Here is a 15,268-nt window from a genome sequence, read left to right as displayed (position 1 = left end):
TTCTTCTCCATATCCACATTTCAAATGCTTCTATTCACTTCTCTTCACTTCGTCGTAATGTCCACGTTTCTGCCCTATACAATGCCACACTCCATACAAAGCACATCACTAGTCTTCAAGGAAAGTGCGGAGATATTTCGATCAAGTACTGGAGTTACTCATTGGAAATAATTTTCTCGGAGAAAATTTTAAAAATTTCACTCTATCTTGAGCAAAGAGTAGCATTTTTTCATTCCACTTTGCTGTTTTCTCTGAAATCATATATTTCTCCAAGCAAGAAATTTCATAAAATAAATTATTTCATCTAGGTCAAGTACATCTATATTGGAAGAAAAATAATGGAATGTCTCTTCAAATTTTTCTCTTTCTGTACGACATCTCACCAATATACATTCCACAGGTCTGAATGAATACCAAAGACAAGGTGATATTCAACAGCATTTCAATAAAATTATAATAATACTTAAAATTCGGAAATATCTGGGGACAAATTATTAAATTCGGGGACATTCCGTGGATGAATTTTGTCCCGAGACAAAAAGCAAAATTCCGGGACTGTCCCCGGGAAACGGAAACGTTTGGTAACCTTGTTAAGCTATATATATGCTTTAATATTAATACTACTACTGCTGCTGCTAATAATAATAATAATAATAATAATAATAATAATAATAATAATAATAATAATAACTCATGTTTTAGTACTTCTTTCCTCTTTCTTTATCTTTTTTATTCATACATACATTAGATTTGGCAAAAGTCACTTACAGCTTAGCTGAAGAGTTATGTTTTCTACTATCTACTAGCACAGGTATTTGTGGCTGCTTGTTCTTATATCTGATATTGGATTACCACCCACGATAGCATCGCAAGCTACAGCTGGTGTTCATGACAGAATTTAGTACTTAGCCCTTTAGTGTACGAGGTACTAGCTCCACCTGCTTAAGGGCTGATGCGGCTGTACGTAACAATTAATTCGTTCCTCAAGGGAGCTTAAAGACATCCGGTCTAAATTAACAGGATTATGTGAACCACATGCCGCCGCACCATCAGAGTCTTTGGGGGGCAGTTTTTATCCGAATATTTCGATTTTCCTGGCATTGTCTTTTCATAAAAGTTCTATACGCTAGATCACATCTACTGATTCAGTCAGTAACTTACCAATTTATTTTAATGTAAAATTAAAAGTTACTGGGAATATGTAATCATATTTTTATTATTTTATACATAGATTTTACTGCGATTTAGGTACACTTTTTTCTCTAATTTTCACTTTAATTCTATCTCAAGACATGTTTTCTAGCCTTCAATGCAACTTCCACCTCATATCTCCATTATCTTCTTGGTCATTCCCTTTTCCTAGCTGTTTATCCTCGTTCATCCTCTTGGTGCGTCCGAACCATCTAAGCATCTTCATTTCCATTCTTTCAGTGATTGTGTTCTCCAGATTAGTTACCTTCATGATTTCCTCACTTCCTATTATCTTACAGCTGTAAGGTAGGCTATTCTGATTTTCCAAAATTACATTTCAGTTCACTAGTTGTGTGCTCTCCCCTCAATTTTATTTATCGAAGTAGATTAACTCAGACTACATTATACTGAAGTATTTTTACATTCCTTCTGAGATATCTGTATAAAGGTACCTCTCGTTTAGTAGATCAGTTTTTCGTTGAAAACTTAACATTGCACATTTTGCGGGATAGACCACTAGGGGGCGGATGTTGATGACCTAAAAATCTACTAAAATAATCATTAAAATGTCCTTAAACTAATGGAAAAATGACATAAAATTAAAAAAAAATGACATTTAAATATTCACCGTACTCGCACCACAACTTCTTAAAATTAGTCACCTTGTTTCAATGACTGCTCTGCAAATCTCGGAGAGAAGAGGCAACTTCCTGGAATTTGGCTAAGATAAAGGAAGAGAACCTGCAACATAATTAAGGTTTTAAGGGAAAACTATAGATTTTAATGAGGGTTTACAATATGTTTCAATCAGAGGTGGTCCATGCCAGTGCCTTCATTCTCCGTCTCCTCCTTTCGCGCTTCACTTTTGTTACCAGATCTTCCAGATAAGGGAGTGTAAATGACAAAACAAATTGTGGATGCAGCGTGCTTTCTTGCAACCTTTGTGTTAAAAATACATCCCTTCCAAACCATATTGAGGACACAACCTCCTGTCCAGAACATGGTAAAAGTTTCCCTCCTTCCAAACATAAATTCTGAAGACACCCTCGTACCGACAAAAGAACAGTAGTGGTCGAAGTCCTCACTTAAACTAAGCTGCTGTCAACCATTTTATATTACTTCCTTTGTGTGAAGTGAAGCCTTCAGTGGAATGAGGGATGGACTTTAGAGGCTGTTCCAAACTATAAAACTCAAACTTCAATGTTATTCAATTATTCGGTAGGTAATTACTACTGACCTATTTGGTTAGAAAATAATTTAACAGACCTATCGGTAAAGAAGAAAGTAAAATACATTCCAAATGATCTAAAAATTCTTCAAAGTATTAAAAATGACCAAAAAAATGCCGAAAAAAATATAAAAATTACCTGTTCAAAAACGCTAAAAAATGCAAAAATGCAATATAGGAAATTACTTTTTTTACGTTGATATTAACATAGAAAGGATTTCTATATTAATAAACATCGTCCTAATGTAAAAAATAAGAAGATGACTGTTCATCAACATCCGTCCCCTATAGATCACTATTCGGGATAACTACACAATTAGGAAATTAGAATAAAACTACTTGCTACAGAGATAAATTTTCCTTTAGTTCACATCTTTATTTCCGCAATAATAATAATAATAATAATAATAATAATAATAATAATAATAATAATAATAATAATAATAATAATAATGTTCTTCAATGTAATTGAAATCTGGCAAGGAAGTGAAACTTCACTTACATTTGGAATTCAGTGTGTCCTTAGACTTGTTGTACTGTGTTGTCTCAAGCGGTGGACTTTAGTCATTCTGTCCTCATAACCATACAGCACTGCATGCTGGCTCATAATCCTCACAAGGATCATGATGATAATGAAAATGACGACTTGTTGCAGACGTAGAGAAGGAGCGCTCTGCACTGGAGAACGTGCCTCCCAATCTGTACGAGTCGGTGTGTGTGCCCGACCTGAGCGAGTTCCTGGGGGGCTACCACTCGCTGGCGGACCAGAAGGTGGCCACCACCGGCTCCAGCAGCGGCGCACACCCGCCCTCCGCCGTCACCCCTACGCCTGCCAGCAACCAGTCCGGCTACCTGCATGACGGTAAGTTATATTTCTCTTTATGTAAAACGACCGTCGGAGATTACAAATGCAACACTTTTTTTCAGATATTGAACATAAGAAATTCACTTTAGAATCGTGCTCTGGAGTAAAGAAGACCATCATCAGTAGGCTTCGAGACTTCGGACCCAATAGAGCAGTTCAGTGGGAAATCCGCATAACGGCGTACTGAGTATAGTAGTAAAGCGTACAGTGGGTGGGGGTACTGTAGAATGAATGACAACAAATATGCAAAGGAAAACGCTCTGGATTTGAAGGTTCTGATAGATAATTTCGTTTTCATACAAACCCATTTTCAAACTTTGTCTGAAACTATTACACGGCTAGAAAAGTCAGAGCAAGAGATGCCGGAAGCCCTCAAATTAGTTGAGGAAGTGACACAGAGAATTAATGAGACACCAAGTACACCGGTTACTGGATTTGTAAAACAGAAGTGGAAATCAATTTTATGTAAAAATAACGGATATGGAGCATTGTGTAATATAAACAGCAAATTAGTGGACATAGAGTCACCCGAGAATGAAGGACTGTCTCTTAGAGACTGCTATGATGTTAGGGTTTTTCGTTTTGCTCCTATCACGTCATGCGACGTAGAGCGCAGCTTTTCACAGTACAAACTGTGTTTGGCAGACAACTGAAAAAGATTTACGTTTGAGACACTGAAAATGTATCTTGTAGTAGATTGCAATTCGGTACTGTAACTGCACTTCCTAAAGACGACCAATAGGATAAATGAAGAAATTAAAATTGCTACATGAGTATTTCCACCATTAACACTGTGTATAATTAAACACAAATGCTTATAAAAGACAGGAGAATAAATGTTTTTCACATTCTTTTGAAATTGTCATTGTGTAATGTATATTTACTTTCAGAATGTACATATGTGTGCGTTTCCCCATACTACCGTACTCTACTCTAAATAGCAACGTTGTTACCTCAACACATCTCTACCTTTCACTACCTGCAGCGAGTCAACAACCTACGGCACATACACAGTAAACTTATTGTATCGGGTCCCAAGTCTCGAAGCCTGATCATCAGACATGGTGGATCTCCCATGATGTGGGCAGAGAAAGACGCGGATTCTTACCCGCAATGGACACATCTCATCAGCCCTACATCTGTTGTAGGTGGAACCAATGTTCCGTCAGTCCGAAACTCTTTGTACTTGACTTTTGTCCAAATAAACTTTTTTCTATGTACAGTAGTGGCAAAAAAACCGGACCGACTCTTGTAGCTGATTTCAGAGCCTTGTTCACTCCAGAACACGATAGACTGGTAACTAAGACTTTAGTGGTTCGAATCCTGTGGAAAGGAAACTTTTTTTTTTGTTCCTTATTCAAATTTATTCCAAATACTTTTCGATTGCAGCGATATTTTACTACTTAATTAACTTATTATTCCCAGAACATGAATTTTACCAGCTATCGAAAAGTTTTGGGAATAAATTTGAATAAGAAAGAAAAAAAAGCTTCCTTCCCAGGCAGGATTCGAACCATGAAAGTCTTAGTTACCAGTCTTTCGTGCTCTGGAGTGAACAAGGCTCTGAAATCAGCTACAAGGGTCGGTCCGGGTTTCCCCCCCCCCACTACTGTACACTGTGTCATTTAAAAATACAAGACTCCTTGGCATGTCCTTTATAAAATGCAAAACATAGTTTTTGAAAACATGTTCCAAATATTTCCTTATTTACCCTCAATAGCTTTTGAATATAGTTTCTTCATAAAATTAAAAATAATGAAGTCACAAGTAGTGTTCATGCTTTTTACTCATCTTGTAGTGCTTAATGTAAACATAAGTTACTATTGCCGGTCGAGGGAAATTCTAACTTGTAGACCTAATAACGAAGAAAATTGAAAGTTTATTGACGTGCTTCTGCTTACTCTTGAGCGTTATACAACACCTTAGATTTACTGTATTCGTGAAGTTAAACAAATGAAATACAAGCCCCTCCTCCATCCCTTACAAATAACTTTCACAGCCTCTGTTGCGCAACTCGTTGTGAGAGTGGAGATATTAATCTCAAACCCGACGGCTTTACGTAACAAATTGAACTTCCGAACACGTAACAGTACAACACAGACGCGTCTAATTGTTTAACCTACAATTGCGGGTAATTATACAAGCGGATTGCTATCAACAAAGAGCGAGGCTCTGCTTTTGTTTAGGAACAAGGAAAACTTCTGCTATTCTGAATTCCCCGCTTCTTGCAAACAACTTCCCGAAATTTTCTTCGAGTGTTGATTCCGAGAACAACGACATGTGGAATGAAACACGTTAAATTACACATAATTTCTCATTATTAGTGTTTTTTTTAACTATTTATCCCGCGGCCGTTCATGATATTCTTATTCAATCAATACTTACGCTGTTCCCCATCTCCTTCTCGGACGTTCAGGGTACCTTCCTTTTCTGGTAATTCAAATCTATTTCTAGCTACAATGTAGACCTACGGGATACATGCATTTATGTTCTGAAATTTTTAACGTGAAACCTGTATGTTCGAGATTGAAATGGATAAAATGTTACTGAAATTTCAACATCTGACTCTTGCATTAATACAATGTTTGCTAGAGAGATAGACATATCTACTTTATGGCGTTTATTATGTTTCAAATTTCTCTTATCATGGACCAATATCAATGGCTGTCCAACATACCAATTCAGATGATAATTATATGAGTGTAAATAGTTTTGCAGATTATAAATAGGCCTATACATTCAATAAGGAAATAAAAATAATCATTAATAATACAGCAAATAAATTGCATAACATTTATTTCCGTCTAAATCATATCTACAGGTTTTAAAAATTAAATAAGAACTAATTCTTTACTGATCTGAGGTATTACAATAACTTCTATTCGACATCATAAACGATTCACGCAGTTAGACTCTCACTTTTTTATATATAGATTCTTCGACCCTTAAATAGATGTAGAAAGATCACGATTTAATCAAACTATCTCTGTAGGCTTACTACAAATAAACTAATTCATTTTACTTCTCCATCCCATGAGATAGCTGCGTACCTGGACTTTAGCTGGCTGTGGTTCAGATATAAGGCTGGTTCGCAATAAACCGGGAACGGAAACGACAACGAGAACGGAAGTAATGTTAAAATAAGTGCATTTAGATGTGAGCATTCACAATAGTTAATTGTGAATGCTCACATTTAAATACATTTATTTTAACATTATTTCCGTTCTTGTTCTCGTTGTCGTTTCCGTTCCCGGTTTATTGTGAACCAGCCTATGCTCATTGCCTGATTGTAATGTTTGTTTGCATTCTGTTGAAATAAAGCCACGGTTGATGAAGGATTCTCGAAGACGCAATCGCATAATGTATCACAGTAAAAAACTTATACAAGACGGAACGTGAATAAAGCGGAAACTTCTGACTACAATGTGGACAAATTCTCTGGTCCCGACGGATAGAATAGGAATTGTATTTATTTTATTTAGTATCATATCTCTATTCCCATCTCCAAAAACTTGTAATTTTATTTTATCAATGATATCTGTACCAAATTTTATGAGTGGATCTATACTGAGTTCTATGGGATCACCTCCGTTGGGAGGCAGTTTGTTTAAATATAAACAGTGTTGTCTGTTTTGTATATTGCGTATTTCCCCCCAACATGGATTTCATGAAAAGTACTTAGGCTTTATAACTCGGAAAAAAATAAATAAAAATTTATATAGGCCTATTATATTTTGTACACCATATCTTTTACTGTTAGGTGTGAGAATTATTGTGAATCAGTGAGTCATTGTTCTGACAAGTAATATCGCAAGAAAATGAAGAACAAGGTGCAGTATCTACCTTTCCATTGTATCAAGCGAGGTGGAGTTAGGAAAATTTGTCAATGAAATTATTTCCGATAACGATGTTGTCCATGACTGTAATAGGTTTTCTCAGAAAGTCTTAAAAGAGGTTTAGGAAACAGGTATGCAAACAGTAAATTGCTATTTTACGGCACATCATTGACAGTGCTGAATCCTTTTGTCATTATGCATAACAGTTAGAGTGACAGAGAGTGATTGCGAGAGAGAGGGAGGAGGAATTAAAGTTTCCAATTTGTGGAAAAAGCTACTGGTGCAAACTGTACAGTACACCCCTAACTGAGCATTTTGAATGTGTGAATATCTTCTAAATTCAGACCAGTCATCCTGCCTGTGTATTTTGAGGACCGTTAATGACCTAACGAATACGAGAGACGAATACAGCCGCTGGGTTATTTTGAGGAGCATTAATGTTCTAAATTTTAATTCGCCGCACTAGCGCCGCGAGAGACGACTACAGCCGCTAGGTGTATTTTGAGGAGTATTAATGACCTGAATTTAAATTCGCCGCACTAGCGCCACGAGAGACGAATACAGCCGCTAGGTTATTTTCAGAAGCATTAATGTTCTAAATTTTACTTCGCCGCATTAGCGCCATGAGAGACGAATACAGTCGCTAGGTGTATTTTGAGGAGCATTAATGGCCTGAATTTAAATTCGCCGCACTAGCGCTACAAGAGACGAATACAGCCGCTAGGTGTATTTTGAGGAGCATTTATGGCCTAAATTTAAATTCGCCGCACTAGCGCCACGAGAGACGAATACAGCCGCTAGGTTATTTTGAGGAGCATTTATGGCCTAAATTTAAATTCGCCGCACTAGCGCCACGAGAAACTAATACAGCTGCTAGGTGTATTTTGAGGAGCATTAATGTCCTAAATTTTAATTCCCTGCACTAGCGCCACGACAGACGAATACAGGCGCTAGATTATTTTGAGGAGCATTAATGGCCTAAATTTTAATTCGCCGCACTAGCGCCACGAGAGACGAATACAGCCGCTAGGTGTATTTTGAGGAGCATTAATGGCCTGAATTTTAATTCGCCGCACTAGCGCCACGACAGACGAATACAGCCGCTAGGTTAATTTGAGGAGCATTAATGTCCTAAATTTTAATTCTCCGCACTAGCGCCACGAGAGACGAATACAGCCGCTAGGTTATTTTGAGGAGCATTTATGTCCTAAATTTTAATTCCCTGCATTAGGCCACGAGAGACGAATACAGCCGCTAGGTTATTTTGAGGAGCATTAATGTCCTAAATTTTAATTCCCTGCACTAGCGCCACGAGAGACGAATACAGCCGCTAGGTTATTTTGAAGAGCATTAATGTCCTAAATTTTAATTCCCTGCACTAGCGCCACGAGAGACGAATACAGCCGCTAGGTGTATTTTGAGAAGCATTAATGTCCTAAATTTTAATTCCACGAGAGACGAATACATCCGCTAGGTTATGTTAGGGAGCATTAATGGCCTAAATTTTAATTCGCCGCACTTGCACAGTGGCCAGTTGACGTGTTTATTTTTATATAAAGCAGTTTATTATCTATGCCATAGGCGTCACATCCTACTTAATTAAGATTCACTGGTTCAGTTTAGCATTATCAGGCTATTGTCGTTATCTCGACAGCTTCAGTACAACGAATGTCGTCGCCATGATTGTGGCCGGAGGAAGCGCGCTGTTGGTGTCTCACGGGGAATTGCTTTGTTTGTATCCTGTACTCCGATGTCCTGGGTTCATAATACTATGTTGTTGTCCTCCTGTTTACAAATCAATTAGTCTTAATGCAAGACAGACACAAATGCAATATGGGCAAGGACCTTGTGACGTTACATGACGTACAGGAAGTCCCCTAGGAAGGATTTTCCGCTTCCCCTAGTAACCACGATTTCCTGAGTTCGGGTTTCAACTGTTTTGAACGAACGTCAGTTTTACGCGAACTGATTTCAAAACTGAATATTTTTGTATTTCGCATGAGTAATATATTTGATGTACTTCCTTGTGGAAAGGGCAGTAAATAGTACTCCTGCTCATTGGTTATAAGTTAAATGTATATTATCCACCGAGCTGTAGGTACATTATTAAAAATTGTTTTAAACGAATCGTTGCAGCTCACAATTGCAACTTGGTCGTCCTCGGACATCGTTGTCATTGAAAACATGTTTTAATAATGTACACTAGACCAATTCTGGTCGGTGGTTTGTTGTACAACACCACATTCAAAAGTATTTCAGGATTTGGTACAGGAAAGTAATTTCTCAAGGTAGGCATTGTGGACAGCAAACCTCACAGGAACTCTGTGATGTGCGTTAATGTCTGGTAGCAACTCTTCGTCAATGAACTTCAGAAATGATTCCAGTATTAGGATAGTCTATTAATTGAGCCTGCCCATTGTCGTAATTATTATTTAATTACTGCCTTATTCTTTTCTTCAACGTAAATATAGAAGAATAACATAATTATCTTGCAGCCTAATGCTGAGAATGTCCAATATTGCTAAACTATCTAAGTAGGATAATAAGCATTACACAACCACACAAGACTTGTTCCACTAGCCACATAGAAATTATAAATCTCGCAGAAAAATTCACAGTTCACCTTTTCAATAGTGCCAACGACCCCCTGGATGGTTACGTTGGACTCCCGGGTATCTGCAATTGGAAATCACTGAAAGAGAAGATAGCTCTTAATTTAATACTCGTATATTCACCAGAGTTAGTACATGTGTGAGACAATAATTCATTTTAAGACTGTTATAAAACGGAGCAGTATTATTATAATACGGAGCAGTGTTACTGGATGCTAAAATAGGTTTTTACTTGTTGCACAGACTTTCTTTCCTGAAAATGAGTCTAGTTATAACTGATAGGCTATGTAGGCCTATTTTGTGCGCCACTCAATCACAGATATTTCCAGCCAATTTTTTGTTTTATTGCGTTCCTTTTTTATTGATTGAAAGCACGTTATCAAGAGTTACGTTGTGCTATTCATCACTGATTTCAATCTAAATCCCAAAGAGATTTTTAGTCCCCGTTAAACTGCTTCTGTTCTTGCATCATGAACCCGTGAAACAGAGAGTTACTCGAAAAGACCTGAATGAAAGTTTCAGCGCATTTATAGTCGCCTCCGATCACCCGGAGATTTCGGGAGGAAGAAATGGTTTTATTTAGCGTTGTCGTCCCATCCTGTTTCCCTGCAAGGGGTCCGGACTTCAGTGCCGAGACATTTTTGATGGCGAACGGCATATCTTTTAGTTCTTCGATTCTGACTTGCCATTTTAATTCCACCTTTGTTCCATTTCTGGCATTTACAGGCCTACATCTCATCTTATTGAATATTGAGGAGGAAATTTTTAACTATTGATACGATGATTTAAGGACGGAAAATGTGGGAGAGCGGATATAAGATCTCTCTTTAGTTTTTGGAGGTTAACTTTGATGCATTTCGAAACTTTTTGCTCCTATTTCATCGATTTCATTTAAAGTATTCACCGATGTGCGTCTCTTATCCTTTCGTCATTCTGGCATATTTCTCGTCGTCTCCTACTACCCGGAGATTTCAGAAGGAAAAGATCTTCTCATTTATCTTTGTCATCCCATCCGATTGCTTCCCTGCAAGGGGTTTGACTTCAATGCCGAGATAGATCTACCTATGATCAGACAGCGGATTTTCGGTCCCTACACATGACGTCACGTCCTTTTGCGTACTGAGGGAGCGTAGCAATAAGTTCAATACCTTCTTGCAACTGACGTACAACTGATGTTCAGTATCGGGACCGAAAATCCGCTGTCTGCTTATGATGGCGAATGGCATTTCTCCAAGTTCTGCGATGTTGATATGCAATTTTAATTCCACCTTTGCTCCATTTTTCACAATTACAGACTGTTGATTGTTGAGAAGGAAATCTTAAACTATTTGCTTCTTGAGACGATGACTCAGGGCGGAAAATGTGGGAGGGCGGATGATAGAATCTGACGTTAGTTGTTAAAGGTCGACTTCGATGCATTTCGAAACTTTTTCCCCATATTTCATAGATTTTTCATTTAAAATATTCACCGACATAGGTACCTTAGATTAGACCTAGGCTAATCTTTCGCCGTGTTGACCACGTGATTGGGGAGTAGGCCTAATACTTGTGTTATTGAGGCCGAAGGACACAAGATGAAGACAAAATAGAGTTCCTGGTGCGATATGCAACACTGGACGGTTCCAGGCACGGAAGTGTCGTCTCACATAATAGAGAAAGTTTTCCTTCTAATTCGCGAAGAAGAGCGGCCGGGCGCCGCACACATGTTCCTTCCGACCGCTCAGTGCGCCGTCACCTGGCAACGCGCGCGCTCTTTTGTTTCTGACGACCGGATTTTGTATGTGACTAGGCTGGCTTCCGTGCGAGTGTGCTGTGTGGTTGATATATCGTTTGTTTAACCCGCGCTTCTTATATTCTGTCGCTATCGATAAGTTCCATGCAGAGTACTTTTTTCCGTTACTAGCTCGTGTTAGGTTCACTTTTATCTCCCACAGATTTTTCTTGAAATTTTCTCCTTGTGTAGATATATAAAGATAAGAAATAATATAATTTTATTGTGTGTTACACTGATCATATTGTTTGTGTCCCGCCTTTGAAGCTGTCACATATTTCAGACATCAAATATTAACCAGTTATTTCATTTAAAAGCAGAGTGAGAGATATATGTAAAAATATAAACAATCAACTCACAATATCGCGTTTAGAAATTTATTACTTGTCAAAAGCGCACAATTAAAAGCTAATAAAGCCCTTCGTCCACGTATTCATACATCGAATCAGTACAGTTCCCTCATTTCTCAAGCGTATTCTTTACGTAATATAGTTCAATAAAAGTAGCCTACTAAATTATAAATGACATCGCCCTTGAATAAAATTCAGTCACATAAGTTGGTATTGATAAGAAGTATCGGAGGAAATTTTCCTGTCGGAGGGATATTTTTTCTCTTCTCGACATTACAACACATTTCGCAGGAAGCTTGCTAGAGGGGATCAACACGGACGGCTGTGAAAGACGCAGAATATTACTGTTTGGTGACGTCATCCTTGTGTGATTTCCAAGTGTTGGAAGTGAAGTCAGAATATTTTGAGGCGGTTCCGCCGGCAGTTAGCTTGAACCTGCGTCCCATGGGCCTGGCGTCCCGTCTTCACTCATGATGATTTGGAAAGGTAAAGTGTACTCCTTTTCTTGTTGTTAATTATCTAGGTCGTCATGGATACCGAAAGGTAAACAGATTTCACAACAGCTGTCTTAGTGTTACCATTCTGTTGTAAGTATTGAATATTATCGTTATTTTTTTGTATTGCTTCCATAACACTCCATATTTCTCTCTACCGTCCTCTTTACGCGTATGCTGTTCAATTTAGTTTCATTTTGTACTCTTCCTTTCCCGATAGCAGCTTGTTTGTATGTTACTACATACAACATGTAATAGTTGAATAGCTGAGCGGGAAAACGTTGCAAGCGCCAAATTAAAATTTTACACTAACAGAAAAGGAAATAAATGATGCTCAGCATTGTAACATTTTCCCACAACCTCCTAGGTTCTACAGCCTAAATTGAAGATTCTACTTTCATTTTCAACCAACAAAGTTCAATAAAATGTAAAATAGAGTACGTTAAATGTGTTTATATTAAAACATTGCAAGAGGAAATAAAATGTCTTTTGCAACGTTTTTCCACTTAGCTATTCAGTTATTCTAGTCATTAGGACCGTGGTTCTGGATTTAAATCCTATCTAGGACGATGGATTTTAAGGGGAGAGGATGATATTTTTTAAAACTTTTTTCCTATTTGGTGTAAATTATTAACTTTTTGTATGTAGAGAGCTCATGCCTGTGGCAACTCAACCAAATAAAAATATTTTGAAAAAAAATTATTAATTCTGGGCCCAAATTTGAAAAAAGATATACCCAATGCAGGATTGTACTAAAACCGATATATCTAAACCGTTTTTAAAGATATATTCAAACAGTTTTTGCAATGTATTTGCAAAAGTATGTTCTACAAACTGTCTGTAACAGAATTTTGATATTAGTCCGTACGTTTGTAAAATAAACAATTAAAATTTAGTAACAATTTTCTGATTTCCTTTCTTGCAAACAAACGGACGTATTTTAAAATGAAATCAATGAACAAAATTCTGTTACAGAGGAAAGTTTTCTGATAGTCTAAAGAATGTAGGTTCTAAATTTCATGCATGTATCTTTAATACTTCAGAAATTATATTCATTTTGTCTGGCAGTGTAGCAAAAAAAAAAAAAACGAAGTTACTGGAAACCGATAAAAGCGGGCGTGTGATTTAAAAATCCATAGCGAAGGAAGTTTAAAAATGACGTCTCAACATCCGATAAGGGCAGAAATACCCACAAAATGTTATGCAATGCATTCCACACATATCAAAGGGTATTTTAAAGAAAAAAAAACTATTTTTTGAAAATTTAATTTACCGGAAACAACAATAAAAGTGGGCGAGTGATTTAAAAATCCATAATGCAGGAAGTTTAAAAATGGCGATCCACACATATCACAGAGTATTTTAAAGAATATATATATATATATTTTTTTGAAAATTTAGTCATTTTTCATCAAAAATACCATCCTCTCCCCTTAAAGTACGATAAAATACTTGGCATGGGTTCCTTAGGGAAGGAAATAAATCTAGAAGGCTCCTGTCATAGACTGATGGCACGTAGAATATCCTCTGTCCCTGAAAGAGTGCTCCTGACAAAATTTGTAGGCCATTTCTCTCCTACGTTGAAATTTGGAGATAGCACAGTGGGTTCATACCAATGGCATAACTGCGCGTGAATTAGCCATATTCTCCATCCATAATTCATTGCATAATAACCGTAGCATGTAACGTTTATATTTTAGCTTTGTGATATATAGGCCTAGTTACCGTCTGTAGACACGAGTTATTTTGTTGTACCCCCCTCTTTTTATTCGTTCGATACACATAGTTGCACTCAGGAATTCGTTTCCTCTCTTGTAATTAGCGCGATTTAGAACCCGCAAGAATTGTTTGCATAGTAGTAGTAGAAACTGCTGATAGTGTTTTGTGAATACAGTGTTGTAATACCTCGCCAATCGACGGTGCAAATGTTAAGAGTTATTTTTAACTCTCTTAGTGCTGACCCCCTTTGGCATAGCATTATGTGAAAAATTCCAAATAAATTTACACAAAAATGCATTGATTGATAAAATGGCTATGCTCTTAGCACAGCAGTCTGGAGAATAACAGAAAAATGGAAACTATATCAAGATTAGATCGTGACCAGCACTTCTAGCAAATTTATAAAATCACGTTGTAATCGTGATTGGCACTTTAAGGGTTAAACAGTCTCCCAAATTGCTCTCCAGACAGACGTGAAAATCAAAGATATCATTTATCTGATTAGTGTCGCCAAAGTTTCGCTATGCCGCCTCTCGACTTGTAACACCAACAGACAACGTTTGCTCTTCTCAAGTAGATGTCACTTAGCGGTATAGCGAAGTTTTGTTAATGACATTAAAATGGCGTTGAGAAACTTTTGCGATCTCGAATGGCCATTTTATTGTTTATGTTGTAATATTTCATCTTCCGAATCGTATGTTTTCTTATCATTGTGATACATTTGTCCTGTTACTTCTGAACATATGACATAAAGGTACGATTTCGTTATGGCGATCATCGTCGAGCGAACAACGCCGTTTTATTAATTCTAGATGTAAATAAATATACGGAGCTGGTTTCTTCACAAAGTTCAATGTGGGCTGCAGCGTTCTGCATTGGCGTTCATCGCTGTGAATAGATTTGGATTCAAATTGTCAGTGATGATCTTCATTCATTTAGAAATCAAAAGAGTGGCGATAAACAATATGGGTTTCAGAAAATACAGAGATACCCATAAAAAGGAGATGTTGTGGAAGGAAGTTAGTGAAATTGTAGACAAGAGTGGTCAAGTATCTGTATTTGAAGAGAGGCCAATCTGTGTTCCAATATACGAATATTAGAGAAGCTATATTTTTTATAATAGGTTTAATAAACACACTATGTACATAGGAAGATACATTGTTAGAAGTTTTCATCTTTTGCATAGAAATTTAAAGAATTTG

General features: G+C 37.2%; 1 protein-coding gene across 7 annotated transcripts in view; it reads left to right on the top strand.

Annotated features, from left to right (window-relative positions):
- pnt (ETS transcription factor pointed) overlaps window positions 1-15,268 on the top strand; it is an 835,053-nt gene that overhangs the window by 703,070 nt on the left and 116,715 nt on the right. For all 7 annotated transcript variants that reach the window (XM_069825637.1, XM_069825636.1, XM_069825634.1 and 4 more), the window contains one exon: window positions 3,075-3,281. In XM_069825637.1, coding sequence (XP_069681738.1) covers window positions 3,075-3,281 — 207 coding nt within the window. The remainder of the gene's footprint in view (window positions 1-3,074; window positions 3,282-15,268) is intronic.

The sequence above is a fragment of the Periplaneta americana genome, chromosome 5 (genome assembly GCF_040183065.1).
Source record: "Periplaneta americana isolate PAMFEO1 chromosome 5, P.americana_PAMFEO1_priV1, whole genome shotgun sequence".
NCBI lineage: Eukaryota > Metazoa > Arthropoda > Insecta > Blattodea > Blattidae > Periplaneta > Periplaneta americana.
Note: the sequence above shows the minus strand (reverse complement) of the source record. Positions and strands in the feature narration are given on the sequence as shown.